The sequence below is a fragment of the Phoenix dactylifera genome, chromosome 3 (assembly GCF_009389715.1).
Source record: "Phoenix dactylifera cultivar Barhee BC4 chromosome 3, palm_55x_up_171113_PBpolish2nd_filt_p, whole genome shotgun sequence".
Lineage (NCBI taxonomy): Eukaryota > Viridiplantae > Streptophyta > Magnoliopsida > Arecales > Arecaceae > Phoenix > Phoenix dactylifera.
The window spans coordinates 23051962-23069664 of record NC_052394.1 but is presented as its reverse complement, the minus strand read 5'-3'; the positions used below and the strand labels follow the sequence as shown (position 1 = coordinate 23069664).

Here is a 17703-nt window from a genome sequence, read left to right as displayed (position 1 = left end):
TGGAAATGGATGTTCAATCTTGAACAAGACCATGAGCTGTCTGGGGGCCATCAAGGCATTAAAAAGCTGTGGGAGGGGGGAGGGGAGCCCATGGTGGAATGGGCTTGGGCTCGACCCAGGGAGATCCAATCAAATTATATCCGTTCTAAAAGATTATAGCCCAAATCTAGCTGGCCGAACTAGACGAGCATCGGTGATGGCGTTCTCCGTTGTTTTTCTTCCTCCTCTCGAACTCCTCCCTCTCTCTCCAAAACTCTCCTCGGACGGAGCAATGGCGCTCTTCGCCTCTCTTTCGGAACCGTAGGCCGCGCTCACCCCTTTCTGTCTCTCGTAATTCGCCAAACCCTGGCTCCACTCCTCGAATCCCACTTCTCTCTCGATCTCGAATCCTTTCATTATTTTTCTTCTTCTTCTTCTATTTAATCGTCTTTCCTTCTAATGAAATGCAGCGAGTTCGATCTTCATCTGCTGATGGTGCGGAGGAGGATTCGGATCAGAAGGCGGCGCAGGGTAGGGTTTTGGTTTGTTCTTCTTTTCTTCTCATCTCGTGCTGTAGTCGTCTCTTTTCAGTTTGTTGATTACGTTGTTCTGTTTTGTGGATTCTCAGATGAGGAGGTTACGGATTTGGGGGTCAGAGCGGCCTTGTCCATGTTGAAATTTTACAAAAGTAAGTTAGGGTTGCTGGTGTTATTATCATCATAGTAAGATGAGGCTTCTTGGTGTCACAGAAGTTAGATAGCGTTCTCGGTATCTTAATTGCAGTATCTTTCTTCTAAAGAATGAATTGTAGTAATATCCGGATTATTACAGCGAAATATTATATATATATTTTAAGTGTTGTAAAATTATGCGTATGGTATATTTGAGTGTTTGTTACATGTAGAATGCGAGGCAAGGCATTTTAGATGTGTATGTACTTCCAGAGCAGCATTTTTTAACGCTGAAGTTTTACAAATGCGACTTAAGGATTTTCTGATGAGATTTTAGCATCTCCGTCTTAAATATTATATAATTCTGGACAGCATGACCTCTCTCTCTTTTCTGTTTTTTCTTGTTTGTTTTGAATAGAAACAAGGGTTACCATTTGAGTTATTTGACTTGCTAACTTTGGATTATTTATAAATAGGAGAGATATCACTGCTTCTGCCATCAAGCTGTCGGTATGTACCAACTTGCAGCGGGTACTCAAAGCAGGCGTATAAAAAGTATGGCGTTGTAATGGGTACAATCTTGACAGCTTGGTGTCTCTGCCGTTGCAACCCCCTCGGTATCTTTCTTGGAACATGACCACAGTTGGCATTTTGTTTAATTGGTTGCCTCTAACTTGTGTTCTCATTGATAAGATGCTATTATCTAAGTGTAGAAATTTCAATGTAAATGCAAACCAAATACATACTGTATGTACACTGTGAGATTTAATTGTTCTTTGTTAAGTTTTTTTGCCATATTCTTGGTTCTTTAATTGTAACATGTAAGCATACTACACACTAGCATGTAAATATATTCCAATATCCAGTTTTCCTATGCTAGAAAACTTTAATGCATTAGATGCTAAAGTTTTCCATTTTGCACCCATTTCCAGCTGCTTAGTTTGCACCTTGTTGAGCAATTCAGATATAAAATAAATTTTCATGCTTCTAAAAGTTGCCTTTTTTTCTGAATATATGTCACTGCTATCTGCTCAGGAAGATACAGTCATTATCATCCTGATAAGGTTCTAGAGTACAGCCATGTTACTATCTTCATGATTATAGTTCTGTAATTAGTTAAAAACATGATTACAAAATAATGGAGTAATGATGCTTCCTTCAAGGGCTGAAGCTTTGAATTCATGCTTTGCCAGATGTTTTTCATCAATTTGATTCCTTATGTAAAGTGTAACTTTAAATGTAGCATCTGTGCCAGATTCCAGTAGCAAGTTATTTTATTCCACAAATCTTGATGAATAGATGTTACATATTTCTGTCTTAGACCTATTTGTTCTTCCTTTTCACCTTTCAAATATTTATGATTGAATATTTATTGAGGCAAAAGCCCCTTTCTTAAACTGATAGTTGGTTGTTGCATGGCATGTGGTTGAAGCTATGCATTAAATGGTTAGTGTTTTCCTGGTTATAACAATAACATGGTTAAATGTCTTTCCATTGTTTTTGTGTTCTATTATAGTTTTATACAAGTAAAAAAGAATCTTAAGAGATAGTTGTGAGTGGAGATGTCACTAAAAACAGCCATGTAGGAGCTTTTGATCTGCCAGACTAAGGATTGAGATTCCAGATGCAGAGATTAATTTGTTTGATTAGAAGTCTAAACATATCCATCAATCGTCCACCTCCAAAGCCTCTCATCCCCACGTATCTTTGTGGCAAGCAGTAAAGTAAGCATTAACAAAATCAAAGTATACTTCAAGAGAAGTCAAAGGAAGAAAAGATATCAATTTATCAATGATGATGGGACAACAAACTAGGAGGGAAACTGCCCCCACCCCCCAACAAAAGAAGAAAAATCCAATGCTCGCAATGAATAGTGTATACGAATAATATAGGAAACTTGTTAGGGAAGAAACCTGTACCCTGGTTGGACATCACCTGCCTGTTCCTGTGATCTTATCCCAGTGTATAAGCAATTACCCTATCACACTTTCTATTTTTCTGCTCTACCCTATCCATTCTCCTCCTTTGACCTACGTACATGGCCACTTACTGTGGTGCCACCCTGGTCCTGACACTAAGAGACAAGCTAAAGCCCTGAGAGCTTCCATCCAATCGCAAACTGCTTAAACCCAGCAAATCAGAAAAAATAGGTTTGGGGCAGATCTAGGATTTTAAGAATTCTTTGGACCTTGTTGTTTGGATATTCATCCTTTTCAAATGAAAGCCTCTATTTTTTTCTAGTTCGAATTTAATCTCTATTCTGAAATGCCCTCAACAAAGTCTCTTATCTTAAACATTGGTCAGCTAGTACTCAATCCATCTCAGGCATTATATGAACAGCTAGCCAGTAATCATGTTAATAACTGCATGTTCAACAACATCAAAAGGAAAATACTGTTTTCAATCACATGATATTGGCATTAATTAAGTTGTTGACATAGTTTTTACCATCTAAATGACTTCGCAATGTCTTAAGTCCTCATTTTATCTTCCAAATTGTTGGGGCAAGTGCGAAATGCGTGATGGATATGCTTATGATGCATCACTTATTCGAGAGGTGGATCTTTCTACTTTATTATTCAGTGACACAAAGTGGATTTTCATCATTTTCTACCATTCTCACGAAGTTCTACCTATTTTATATTCAGAGGATGTAGCACTCTGTTTAAGCTGGCAATTTGGTATGCTGCAGGTGGCCTTGGATTTGATCGTCCCAAGTGGTTTGATGAGGGAGAATCATTTGATTAATGATAAATATTTTGCAATAGTAGGCAAAAAGTATGTATGTGTTTTGTTGATATGTTCATGCACTGTACATTTCTGATTGTTTTTACTGAGATGCATGTTTTGCATGCTTGCTGTTTTTTCTTCTCCCATTTTAGGGAACTTATAATGCACTGTATATCTTACTTGTTGAGATATTCATGCACTGTATGTTCCTGATTATTTTTAATGATTCTGTTCTACTTGTTGAGATGTTCATGCACGGTATATTCCTGATTATTTTTACTGAGATGCATGTTTTGCATGCATGTTTTTGTTTAGATTTAGCTAGCTTTTTGTCAAGTGCTTACTAGCTTCTCTTTCTGCCACTTGTCTGTCATGGGATTTAGACCGTGGACTAGATCTGGCTAGACCTTCAACCGTGATGCACAAAATCATCAAACTTCTCTTCATTTTTTTCCATTTATCTGCAGTTTTAAACATTGAATGTGCCCATTTGTTGTTGTTACTTTGTTGGTAAGCCCCTACTTATTTTCATCTATTTATGGGAGCAGATTTGTAAAGATTGTAAGGACAGAAACCTTTCTCAACTATCTCATGTATGAACCAAATACATGGAAGATCATTCCAATCTCAAGAACAATATTATATCTGCAGAGCAAAGTGACAAGATTGGGTAAGCATTGGCTGTTCTTTAACGTAACTTATTGCATTTAACTTGTTTCGAATACCATTTATATGGTCCCATTTGGTCTTGATGACCTATATAATTTGGTCTTGATAGCATCGCACATAATTTTAAACTGCAAGTTGGGTTTCAGCTATTTTAACATATGCTTGCCCTTGCGTTGTCTGTTCTCCATAAGTATTATTTCATGGCACTCCTGATGGATGATTGACTGAACCATGTTGTCTTGATCTGCATGGTGTATTATCAGGTGGTTCCTCCCCCAAGTAAACCATGGTGCAGAACTAATTTGAGCACTGTGTTGATATTTCTTTATGAAGCTAGAGATATTGTGATGACTGACGAGGCGGTTATAATACTAGAGATTTATGAACAATGTCAATGCAGATTGTCTCTTTGCCAACAGACTATCACTACCTCCAAAAAGATTCCTAACATTTTTCTTCTTCCTGTTATAAATTATTATTCTGGGCATGCAGTGGCTTGATGAAGACATTGCAGATACGGTCTTTTATACTACTGTTGGAACTGTCATGAAAGCATATCTCCACAGGATGTTGTATCCCAAATTAAAAGCTCCTTATAGGATTTTCTTCTGCATCTTAACATTGCTGGAAAGGCTCTTTAAAATATAGAATATATGGTGTAGATGGTGGCATGTACTCACCCTCTGAAAAAAGAAAAAGAAAAAAAAGATGATGGCATGGACTCAAGCCACCACCTGAGTGGGACAAGCAAACCACTTTCACAAAATATTGATATGATGGTGTCACTCTGCTATATTGCTTATGAGGGCCTTATCCTTACGATTATCGGGGAGCAATGGTTGATTGTTTAACATTAAAAAAAAGACCCCCTGCCATTCTCTTCAATATTTATTTTGGTAACTTATTCAAACTTTCTATGCTTTTATCTGATGCTATATTTCTTGCCACTAGCCACCTTAATATAAACTCTGGTATATTTGTCGATGCAGACTTTTCTTCAGAACAGGTAAAAAAAGGCAGATTGTGGGAGCTAGATGGCCTGAGTCAGCTAGGCGGATGAAATGAGAAGAAATCCAAAACATAATCATCCTTTATGTGATTTTCCATCTCGTGGTAAGTGAGGAAGGCTCATTATTCTGGTATTTCAGAAATGGGATTGGTGCAAGTGCGCAATCAGACTGTTCTTCTGGATGGCAATTCATGGTAGAGGTGGTTATCGTGGGAAATGATGTGGAAGCTCAGACAGTTCTTGAGAAGATTTGCTGTCATGGTGCTCAGGAGGTTTTGGCTGAAGTGCCCCATGAGTGCAAACCATGGAGTTCCGCTCTTTTTTTCCTTTTTTGGTACATAATAGGAGGGGAGGGGGAGGCGTAGAACCTCACCTGCGTAGCAGCCCTTATTGGGCTCCCCTTTCACCAAGGAATATTTGATGTGGGTCGCAAGTTTCCGCCACTGAGTTATCTACGTGTGAGTACATCACCTCAATGCCATCTCAGTACTGATGGAAGGAAAGCATATCTACACAGAGCCATCCGGATGTGTCGGCATGCGGTCTTCTGATTTAATCAACGTCTGTGTGTTTCAAACCTAGACAACTCAGGTGAATTCCAAGCTTCCTTCAAGCTTCCTTACTACCATGCTACCATCTTGGTGGAGAGTTCTGCTCTTCACAGCGGCCAATGTGTCGGCGTGAGACTACCACAGAAATACTACCTAATGCTCCAATGCTTGGTGACAGGTTAGACGAATGCGTGCGCGATAATCGTAGCCACGCGGTTCATCTTGGCAAAACAAATGGCGTGGCTCTAACATATCTGAATTATGGAAGGGTTGCTTAGGTTTTTCCATGTCATTTTACCGGCTAAAGCAAGACCAGTTGTACCGTGGAGGATGAAAGAAAAGCACAAGAGTCCAGCTATTAATCAGATATGATCTTACATCTCATTTATCAAATATGTATGCTTTTGGGTGGAGTAGCTACCAAACAGACACGATGATATGCCAATTATCAAAGCCAAAGCAGGGCTTGGAACGTAGGTAGCACCTGCATCCTTACAGAATCCGCCACCAGGCGTCCGTATGGCAGTAGGGCCAACTAATAACTATAATTGTACCCGACATGGAGCAACCCGGGTACAATCAATCAAAAGCACCACAAATCTGTTTGCCAAGGTACGCTATCTGATCTGTCATTAATCAAAGGTTCCAACACACTTCATAATATTATACAAAACAATCCTACAAAATTTTCATATCAGCGAACGGTGATAGGGACCCCACTCTACGTGGAAAGTTTGTGGGAATCCTTTCCTCGGACTTCCCGTTTACTACTTCAACACCATCTGCGTTCTGAAAGCCAGGCCTCAGTCGGTCACCTGCGTCACAACCGGGAAGTCCTTGTAAGGCCTAAGTAAGTCATGCACCCGAAGGACGAAAAAAAAAAAAAAAAACTATGAAAGAGAGATCCATGTTATTAAACAAAAAGGTACTTAAGAACTAGGAGGTTACCATAAGTCATCAAGAGCAGTCATAGGTAAGACAGACTAGTGGAAGATGAGTGTCCATTTACAGCATATGTTGGGAAAGTCTGCGGAAAGAAACCTAGGTTGCGTCGTTGGGTTTCCAGGAGGAGAGGGCATAGATGATGCGCCCTTTCCACCCCTGCAGCAGCCATCTGCTACCTTCATCTACGACAAAATCCTTGTGGTAGCTCATCTTCACCTTCTCCTTGGCTTTCTTCACGATGTCTCGGTTCAGCGGGAGCTGCGTGAACCCCGCCCGGAGGATCCTCACCTGCCACTGCTTGAAAGTCTCGGGCCTCTCCACCCTCTCCAAGCCTTCGCATGAGATGACATTAAGGATCTCCTTTCCGAAGAGGTCCCGTTCGATCAGCTGCCTCTGAGCATCTTCACGCGGCACATTCGTTTCGAGCATATCAAACAACGCCGAGAAGTGGAACAGGGCTTCCCGAAAGCGTGTGACAAAGAAGGGAGCGCTGTAGGCGCCGTTGACGATAGCGTGGATGAATACAACTGGATTCATCTTCCTTATGGTATTCAGGACCATATTTCTCGGGCTATCCACCACGACGGTCTCATCCATGAGATTCTTGAACTGGTGCAGACAGGTGACGACGAGCACCTCGTCTTTATCAATGTTGAGATCCTCGACTCGGACGGTCTCCCATTTGGCTGCAATGGCGTGGAATTCGAAGGGAATGTCGAAGCTCCGGCAGTAATCAGCTAATCGACGCCCCGTCTCCTCGATCCGCTCCGTCGGACGGAAACCTGGCTGGGGCTCATCGATACCAGTGATCCGAAGCCTCGGGGGCCCACCAGCCCGAGCGGAGAGGCGTTGGAGGAAACATGGCCACTGGAAGCCGTAGTAGATGCCATAGTCTACGATGTGCACCCTCGTCGCCTTCTCAGCTACGTCCAAGATGGTCTGGTTGGAGAAGAAATGAGAGATCTTCTTGAAAGGGCACGCCGACATGTAAAGATGGTGCGCCTTCAAGATATCAGCGGCACCTCTTCGTTTCGCCACGAGAGAGTTGTAGATCTCGCTCCCCGTACCAGCCAGCCGAGCCTCAAGCCCGTCGGCAAAGTACTGGGCCAGCCTCTGAGTCGCATCTCCATAAGGGGAAGAGTGCTGCCTGATCTGCTTCAGCAGCTCGTGTGCGTTCCGGCGATCATCGATCGCCACAGCCTGAGCGCAGTGGATGAGGATGGTTCTAAGATCCACCACCTCCCTCTTGGGTTGCCTCTTCACGCGACCCTTTCCGCCACCAGACCCTTTAGATTGGCCGCTCTGAGACCTTCTGCTCGCCTCCTTCTGCATTGCAGCTCGAAGCTCAGAAGGACCTCTGCCTGGATCCCCGGTGTACAGCAAGACCCTATCAAACATCTCGGTGCGAACGGTCCGCTCAGGGAAAACAGCCGACTGCTTGTTGCTTCTCCCCTCCTCCAGCTCCAAATCATCACCATGCGGATTCTTCCGACCCCTCGACCGCCGCGACAGATACTCCCTCTCCTCCTCCTCTGCCTTGACCTCGACCAATCCATTCTCCTGTTCCAGTTCCCGAGGGAACGAGAACCCGTTGGCCTCCAGATTAATCGCAAACTTATCCTCGCTCGGCAGGAACTTGCGCGCCTCCTCGGCTCCCCTCCTAAACTGCTCCCAAGCAGGTAATTGGCTCCCAGAAAGGAGATCAGGAACCGCGGCCGTATTTCCGAAAGACTCATCCAATCCTTCCACCACGCTGCCGGAATAAAAGGAAGACCGAGAGGAGTAATCAACGGAAACAGGGTGAGTCTGTAGCTGCTGATACTCGAGTGAATCATAGGGCCAGATATCATCCACCGCCAAATTGTTGATAACACCGCCGCTGGAACTCCCATATTGGTTATTGTTGGCAGAGTCATCAGGGCTATCCGAGCTTTGGCTGGAAAACGGCGGCGGCGGCGGCTGATCGGATGAAGGAGAACTATTCTCAGCAAGGATATCATAGAAGGGTTTCTCCGCAGCTAGAAGAGCTGGGTGCTCGAATTTCTCATCGATGTCCTCCTCCATGAGCATCTGGCTGATGTAGCTGAGGACTATGTCGGAGAAAATCTCCGCATCTTCCGCAGGATCCATCTCCGCGGTTGTAATCAGAGAGGAAGACGAGGCATTGGCATTTGTGGTGAGGATGGAGGATGTGGGACCGGGGAGAGTTGAATTATGGGGGACACTTGGGAGGTCGATGAAGCCCTTCTGGTCTAATATGGGTGGCCCTCCTGATTTGAGACTGTTGACGGAATTCTGGTCACCGAGGAGGTGTTCGTATTTGAATCCACTCGTCATTCCTCGCAAGTCACGGATGCGCGTCCCCGGAACCATCGAATTCTGCCATCCTACGCTACTCTACCCATTTTTTACCACGGATTTCTACAAACAAAACGAAAAAAAAAAAACAGAGAACCAGAGAAAAAATCGGAAGGCTATTGAGAAGAGGAGCTCTAAAGCTAATTCGATGGCTTCTTCTTCTTCTTCTTCTTCTTTTTACCACTATGTTTTAAGAAGAAAACGCCAAAAAAGCTCAGAAACTCTGGTGAGATGATGAGTTCTAAACCCTTCTAACGGATCAAGAATCTCTGGTAAGCCAGCAAATAAAGAGCGTAAAATTTCATGCACTAACAATGATAACGGACAAAAACAGCGCCGCTAAATCGAAAATTAATCCCAGGAATTGGACGAAATAAGACCACGAGATCATCCAAACAGCAAGGATCAAAGATTTCCAAGAAATACCGATCGAAACAAGAAATCAAAACCACATCATCTAGCTCTAACTAACGCGAAATTCGGCAAATTTGTAGCAATTTTTGCAGGAAAAGAGCTAGTATTTCGAGCAAGAGACCTAGAAACCGATCGAAATCTAGTAGGAAGTGACGGAGAACAGCGCACCTTATTGGAACCCTAGACGGAAGAAACGAACGAACGGATAGGAGAGGAGAGGAGAGGAGAGGAGAGAAGAGGACAGGGCTCCGGGGCTCCACTCTTGGGGAGGAACCATCCGGTCCTTGGCTCGCTTATTAATGACGATGCTCGAGTTAATAAAATATTCGTAAAAATCCACCTCCAAAACTCTGCTTTTTCGGCAAGGAACCTTCGCGGGGCGCGCACCCTGGGAGACCGTCACCGGCTACCGTCGGTGGTTTCGACGATTCGCCGGTCACGCGCGCCGCTGAATTAGAGCGCGAGGCGACGTGGTCGATTGCGAGTTTGACGGCCAAGTAGCGGCATTTCCTCGCCGCTGTCAGCTATCGCCGCTAGCTTGAGCGCCAAGCTTCTTGTCGCCACGTGCCACGACACGATGCTTCGTACGTGGGACGGCCATCTGACTGTTCGTGCTGCTCTAATCCGACTGTTGGTGCTGCCATTAGGCTGCCACGTGGCAAGAGATGGACGTGATACACGTATCCAGGAGGAGTGACGTATTTGTGATGCATGGTGTGCGAAAGGGACCGCATGCACGTGAATGATATAAGGGTGGCAGATTTTTTTCTCTCCGGGACTTGTATATATTGTTCGACCCTCCATTCTTTCAATCATTCATTCGCCCTCGGCAAGAACAATTTTGACAAGGAATTTAGATGAATCAGCTCATGCCGATGGTTTATAAAGATGGAAAGCATGGACGAGGTAATTGTCAAATTAATAGGCTGGCTCCTTTTGTAAAACAAGTGTTCGTCACTTGTCACCCACTTCATCATAATTTATTGCTTTCAAGAATAATATATATATTAAACTATTTTTTTGATTGAAAATACATGAAGTAATGAAGGTGAAGTTTATGACTTTTCTAATTTTTTATTGATGATGACGGGCATATTTTGGAAAGGAAACAATAATGGAGTTGTCGACTATTAGTCTATTATATGTAATATTTTTGTGTTGGATTTTTTTTTAACTAACATAGCCCCATTTGTGATATGCTTTTTGAAAGTTGGGAATCACATCTTTCTACAATTTAGCATTTTCTGCCAAGTCTAGGAACCTTACATGCATGTCTTGGTCCTCTTGGATACGGAGAGAAAGCTTTATCAAGCATTAGGAAAGCAAAAAAAAGTTTGATTGTATTTTTAGCGAATATTGATATAATATGTCAGATGAGGTTCCAGCAAGCATGGTTCGATTATCCCGTGAACACCAATTAAGTCAGCACTTGATAGAAACAAAAGAATACTAGAGGAGCAACCTTGAGCGTTTTTCTTTTTTTAACTTATTTTGAATTGATATAAAAAAAAAAAAAAACCTTTTACACCCTACCATCAACCACTCCTCGGTTTAGTCAATGCTTGGTTTTCTCCGGCTTCGACCTGCGCATACGGATATCTGGGCAATATTTCAAAGCCTTCTCCATTCAGAGACACGCATCCAAAACTATATAGGGAGGAAAGTTGAAAAAAACCTGCTGATTGAAACCAAGAAACCAGTGACCAATTACCAAGCCAATGATGTTCGTCCAGCTTCCCGAGACCTCTTCTTGACTAATGTTTTCTTTTAGATAACTAGCTAGAACGGAACAAAACTTCCTCACCCATTTCATTCATTGCAGTGGTTGACGCACTGTCCCATGATATTGACATCTCGGGCCACATTTGATAATAGATTTCTTCAAGTTTTGTGGCAGAAGGCTGTCTGCTGTGCTGACCACAGACCGTCGGCTGATACAGTAATCCATGGGATGACGGCAGTATCCATCGTATCCTTTCCACGTGTTGGACTACCCACAGGACCATCACAGAAAAAAAAACACTAGATTAGATGAAGCCTTGGGGCAGGAGAAAAGTGAAAACGACCAAGTCCTTTATTGGGGTACAGGAGCTGAGGAAAGTAATTCTCGGTGATGTATATGCTGTAATGAATATACTGCCACTAGTATAATATTCGACAGAACATGTACAAATTATTTTATCTCTAGTCTAAGATATATATTTTATGTGTCATCCAAGGGAGGAAGTAATCATTCTGGTTGGACGTAAGTTGCATTATAGGAGCAATCGCTGTCGTGTGGGCAAATGTTGTGGCTGGGTGAAAACGGAGCCTCTTCTATAATTTATCTCTTTCGAAAGGACGACTCTATAATTTATTGTTCAGGATTTGGCTAGGTCACAAACCTCGGACTTTGACATGCTTCCACATTGGTACGCGACGGATCCCCCTAAACTAACACCAGTAATGAAATATAAATTGTGGATGGGATGTACATAGGGATCTCGCAACTCCCATATATCCTGCACAACATGCACCATATGACCATAAACTAATCCAATCAGATCATCTTATTCTTGTAGGCCCATTCATTATACGCTCGTCCCGGTTGGCCCAAAGGAATGAGATGACCTAGTTAATATGGTGCACAGTCACACTGATGAACGCGGTGTAGAATATAATTTACTTTCTCTTTCATCTTGCTCAACCCATGTGCATCAACATGAGATTATTTTCTAGATGGTGCATGCATTCTTCCACCATACAATACCATTTACTCATACAATGCTTCGATTGAGATAAATTTTTTTTAAAGAAAAATCGGATAATTTTTGAGATCTATGATATGGCATCACATTTTAAAGGACCGCACGACTAGCGATCAAGTCCAAATTTCATTATTTTCAGCTCCAAATGGACTAGTCAAATAGAAATATTTTTTCGACAAAAATATGAGTGGACATATTACTTAATCAAGAAAGAATTAGGTAGAACAACAGGAAAAAAAAAGTGGATATAGGAGTTGAGATCTACTTTTTATAAAATTTTAGTTTTTTTTTATATTTATTTTTATTAATCATGCCTATTTTTGGAAAACTAGTCATATACGAATTAAAAGAGAAATCTAACTAGAATTGTGTAAAAACGGATTACTATTATAATTAGAGACTATGTACCTAAAATTTTTTGATTATCAACAAAGATAAAGAGGATCTAAACCCTATTTTTGTTAATTTTTTCATCTTTTTTATATTTTTTTAGAGATTCGAGTTGAACGGAAGAAAATCTCCTCCATCAAATCAAATCAGTATAAATAAAAATTGGTTATGATCTTAACTATAATTTGAATTTATAAATTACTTCCATACATTTTATGTGAATACTTACATCATAAGACTCTTGGCTATATCTTCATTTGCCTTTAAGATTCACAAATGGTCACATGGCTTAATTCATCCCATACCTGGTCGACATTTTACTGTATTGGAGTTGAACTTTTCAATATCACAACTCAACCATTAGTTGGTCAAACCAACGCCGACGAGCACTTTGCATCAAATAAATCTTGTGAAAGGACCTCTCAAATAATTAAATTAACAAAAATTGTTGGGAGAAGAAGATAATATTCAGATACAGTTATGAGAAGAATTCAAGAATTCAATCATCAAAACAATGATGGGTACATGGGATAATATTATTCCTCATGAAAAAGAAAAAGAAAACAAGTATAAAGAAAGGAATGACATATTAGAAACTTGGGACCATTCAACCATCTGGCTCGGGAGTCGAAACATTAAATAGAAATTGATTTAAGCTAAATCAAGCAAATTATTGAACTTAATACACCTCGGAGAGGCTTATATGCTGCAGATTTCTAGGCACATCCTTACGGCAACTTGCCCACTTAACCCCAACAAGAATCCAGCACATTTATCGATCGAGGGAGCTTTTAGACACCAAATAAGCAAATGCATGGGTTCATTCAGATGCCCTTACCTCGACTTCGCCATACATCTAATATGTTCACACGACTTTTACTGATCCACTTCAATTATAGTAATGCATTCTGAGTATATATATGACAATATCTCAAGTGCTCCAAAATTTCAGACAAACAGTATAAGAAAAGAACATTTAATAGGAAGAGGTATATGTCACATACATAAATATCACTGTGATTATAATGGCGTCAATCTACAAGCAACATAAATCACACGTCTCCTCTACTGCTCTATGTGGCTCCTCCAGCATCTAAACACTGAATCAGCATGCATCTTAACGGAGATATTACAGCTTCTCACTCAAAAGTCAGCGCATGGAGGAGCACTATTTTATTTATTTATTTATTTTGTACAATGATTGTTTATATTTTATGGGTATAAATGCGGTCGACAAAATCAGAAAATAAATAACTATAGAGAGGTTTAGGCACATGGTTCAGTGCAGCGAAGAAGGCAGTCCAGTTGGCCGTGGAGGAGCCCTATAAAAGCTGGAGTCGTGCAGAGTATAGCGAGATTGGGCTTGTGCACGTGTTGGGCCGAGAAAGCACAGGAATCTCCGATCGCCAGAAGAATCCAGCAGGTGACCGGCTCTAACCGGGATCATCTGCAGCCGCCGGTGGCCGGGCCAACCACTCTATCTTCCCCTGCTGAGAGGATCTCTTGGTGCCCAATCTTTTCCGCCACTCCTCCCTAGCTTTCTCCATCGATAGTGATGTCGACCTCCGCTCGGCTGACCGGAGGTAACCAGCCTTCGACAAACCTTCACATCCACCACCAATATTAATACCCCCGCTTCCAGGGAAAAGGCTCCGCGGAGGGCGCGGACCAACCAAGCATGAGAGACGCCGGCGAAGCACCGGACTCCAACGTCGAGACGTAAGCTGATTTCCTAGTATTTATCTCTCTTTGGAACTCCGACGAATATTTTTCGGCGATAACCACGAAAAGGTCGAACATTTTTCGGGATGGTGTCTTATTTTCGGCACGTGCCGATGTGCCGTTCAACGGCGAGCCACCGAATAGCGCCACGCGAGCAAAATCAATTCTATCGCTTCGGTAGCGCGAAGGGACGGGAATGACTTTCGAGGGAAGGAGGGAGGGAAAAGAGAGGGATCAAACTTTTGACTCAAGGCTGTGAAGAAACCGTGAGGATAAACACCATTGACGGCTTTTCTGGCAGCATCCCTTCTCATTATCCCTCCCGAGAAATGGAAAGGCTTTTTATTTTGATTTCAGCAGGTTAAAAATGTTGCTAAAAACATGCAGAAAATTAAACCAGATTATATCATCTTGATCAATATGTTTGGATGCAGAATAGCTATCCGTCCCTCGAACATATTTAGCAATCGGCATTCGTTTTTCTAGCAAATAAAATTTTATTCAGTTGGTGTTTGCATAGTTCTTAGCAAAGGTGAAAGTAGAGGTAGAGGGAGAGAGAGCATGCTTTGGATGGTTAACATTGTTTCACCTTCTTTTTGAAATAATCATGTACCGATAAATATCTTTGTCGGCTTTTGATTGAATAAATTTATCTACCACTTTTTGGATGGAGTTTGCCACTTTAACCGAATAACTTCGTATTAATACTCATCCTCAAATTAGCATCCAAAGATGACGTAGTTGTAGGTATTTTCAATACGTATCTTGGCTTAGGTTATTTCTTCTTATCCAAGAAAAATATTGTAAATTCAGCAACTAATTGTATTTGCATCTACTTTCTAATTTAAATTAAAAATACTAAAGAAAAGAAAAATAATTTATTTCTCTCTTTGTATGCATGTGCACAGTAGATGCTCAATGCTAATATAGTGTAGCTATCATCTCGACATAAAGCCGATGATGAATATGCTCAAATTATATCTTGTGAATGCCAAAAAAATTTGCATGCGCTTAATACAATATCCCTTTGGAGCAACTACTGGTACATTCTAACTTCTCAATTAAAGCAAATCGTTGAGCACAACAATTTGAGAAATGAGATTAGGGGGCGGGCATCAAGATGCCTTGTTTCCTTCACTATCTAGTTAATTACCAAACATGTCACATCAAGCATATAATACATAGGAATTGATAACCAAATATATTATATTGCTAAACATAGCCCTCATTGTTCGGAACCATGTGCCTAAAAGCCCATCCTGTTGTCTTCTTTGACACCTTTTTGGACGTCCATATAACATTAGACTATTTTAGCCTCTTATGGAGAGGTTTTGAGATTTCAATGACAATTCACAATCACTATGAGATTAGAAAGAGCTGGGCAGATGACAACATACAACCTAAAATATTTAAAGGAGCATAGGAAAATAATTGGTTGCACAAGCAAAGTCTGACAAAGATTTGTCCTAATGGGAGCACAATTAGATTTGACCATGCAGCATGTTTTTAAGCGCCGCCATGCATGCGGCACATATAATAGGCATCTAATTTCGATAGAAAAAGAAAGATGAGACCCATGTTGGATTTTTGACAACAAATGAAGCTAGGTTCTATTAAAAAAAAGTTTTACAACATGCCGATCTTGCTATTGATATGTTTTTATTACATTTTCAAACATCTGGTCCCGTAGCTCAGTTGGTTAGAGCGTTGGTCTTATGAGCCGAAGGTCGCGGGTTCGAGCCCCGCCGGGACCATAATAAATTTTTTAAGTAAACAATAACCATATTTTTTCCTAATATTTTTGATTTAATCTAAGCTTATCTAGAAATAATTAAATATATCTACCAAAAAAAATTAACTTAATCTAAGCTTAATTAGCAAAATATATATTTGTTTCCAATAATTTTAATTCAATGTAATCTTAATTATCTAGTATTTAAAGCTATAGTTTGGATGAAAGTCATATTTGTAGTCTCCAGAGGATACGTTGGTCCCAGTGTTTTCTCATACTGTGGAGTTCAACCCAACATAGATCCCACCCAAGCAAATAGTTAATTCTTCTCGACTTTTCTATGTATGAGAAATGTGGTCTCCCAAATAATTGAGCAGGCTCAACTTGGATCTCGTATGTGAATATGTTCAACCCTTCCAAATCACTTACGCAATGTTCTCATTAACATGTTAGTCAAGCATCTTATGTCGTAAAAAAAGCTAAATCAGAAGTTTCTTCCCACATACATATATAACAACAAATTGTCATTGAATACATTCTCTTTGTCAATTACCCTCATATGCATGTGAAGATCATGCATTTGAGTCCTATAAATGGAAGTTGCAGGACCCAAGTCTTTATCGAGATAGCATTCTAATACTCTCATTACTGGGCCACCAAGGTAGTAGCCTGGTAGTAAGAAGGTGATAATTCCGCCCAAGTTGCCCGGATTCGAAACACGTGGGTGTCGACTAAATTAGGGGACCGGATGCCCCACTCCCGGCTGGCTTGTTAGCGGTTATATTTTCCTTCCACTTGTATCAAGATGGCACTAGATGGCGTACCCACACGTGAGGCGGTGAACCCACGGGTCGGGAAAGGCACGCGAAACCTGCGATCTGTATCGAACATTCCCTAGTGGAAGAGGAGCCCAGTAATGGGGCTGCTACGCGGGTGGGCTGGTCCCTCCCCCTCCCCTCCTCTTATTTACCAAAAAAAAAAAAAATACCCTCATTACATGCGCTCGGTGCAATCAATGTTTTCCATAACCCAGCTCTATCGCTATCCTCCGGCCAAAATATATGTTTCTTTCTAATAATTTTAATTTAATTTAAGCAAGCCCCATTAGGACCACCTATTGACGCTTTTTTTTTTTTTGGTTTTGCACCTCATCATACAGCTCCAAATTAGAATTAATCAATAATGGGCCAGGCTTCTTCGGACCTAAACTACATTCATTTTAAAAATTCTTCAGGCCAAGTCTATTTAAAATTAGACATTTTTTATGCTCAAATCGGGCTCAGGATCAGCTCTACTCCAAATGTATTGAAGATGTGCAGTCTTTTATTTGCCACTGTTTCATCTCGGGACCTTCAACTCTGATGTCAAGGTCAATAGATTTTTTCAAAATCATCAGCCTGAGATGCGTTACTGCTGTCTAGACTCCGCATCGTGGAAGGTTTTAATTTGCATAAATTGACAGTTGGCCTGAGAATTTACTCGATGACAATTTGCAAATTGTGGGAGGAAATTTCTAATTTAGCTTTCATTGCAACATAAGATGCTCCATCAACAAGTTAAGGAAAACATTACGTGAGGTGAAGGTACCATCAAATCTGTTACTGATTTGGAACGCTGGAACATAGTCATATATCAGATCCAAGTTGAGCCTAGTCAATCATCTTTGAGACAAGGCTAGCCAATTATTTGGGAAACCACAATCTCATATGCGGATAAGATGAGAAAAAATACTACTTGCTTGGGCGGATCTCACTTGCGCTAAACTTGAATCCTCAGTGTAACAAAC

General features: G+C 41.2%; 1 protein-coding gene, 1 long non-coding RNA gene and 1 other non-coding gene across 5 annotated transcripts; 2 read left to right on the top strand and 1 right to left on the bottom strand.

Moving 5' to 3' along the window:
• Nucleotides 1–312: 312 nt before the first annotated feature.
• On the top strand, nt 313–6499 carry LOC103704196. Of its 2 annotated transcripts, XR_005511245.1 has the most exons (8): nt 313–330; nt 450–510; nt 608–667; nt 1127–1267; nt 3929–4050; nt 4313–4945; nt 5039–5649; nt 5788–6499. It is a non-coding gene; the product is annotated as an uncharacterized LOC103704196 (long non-coding RNA). The 2 variants fall into 2 exon arrangements; XR_005511244.1 differs by having other exon boundaries at nt 5039–6499.
• LOC103704163 (scarecrow-like protein 9) lies at nt 6028–9628 on the bottom strand. 2 transcript variants are annotated; one of them, XM_026803470.2, is made up of 3 exons: nt 9495–9628; nt 6558–9095; nt 6028–6424 (listed from the first exon to the last, which is right to left on the bottom strand). In XM_026803470.2, the coding sequence occupies exon 2, from the start codon at nt 8925–8927 to the stop codon at nt 6651–6653; it is 2277 nt and encodes a 758-aa protein (XP_026659271.2). In that variant the 5' UTR covers nt 8928–9095; nt 9495–9628; the 3' UTR covers nt 6028–6424; nt 6558–6650. The 2 variants fall into 2 exon arrangements, with proteins under 2 accessions (XP_026659271.2, XP_008785573.2); XM_008787351.4 differs by having other exon boundaries at nt 6558–9628.
• A 6237-nt stretch (nt 9629–15865) lies between these two features.
• Nucleotides 15866–15939, top strand: TRNAI-UAU. The gene has a single exon. It is a non-coding gene; the product is annotated as a tRNA-Ile (tRNA).
• The last annotated feature ends 1764 nt before the right edge of the window (nt 15940–17703 follow it).

Bases quoted from the DNA above. Each gene is read 5' to 3' on its own strand.
- LOC103704163 (XM_008787351.4), bottom strand. From the start codon at position 8,927: ATGGTTCCGGGGACGCGCATCCGTGACTTGCGAGGAATGACGAGTGGA.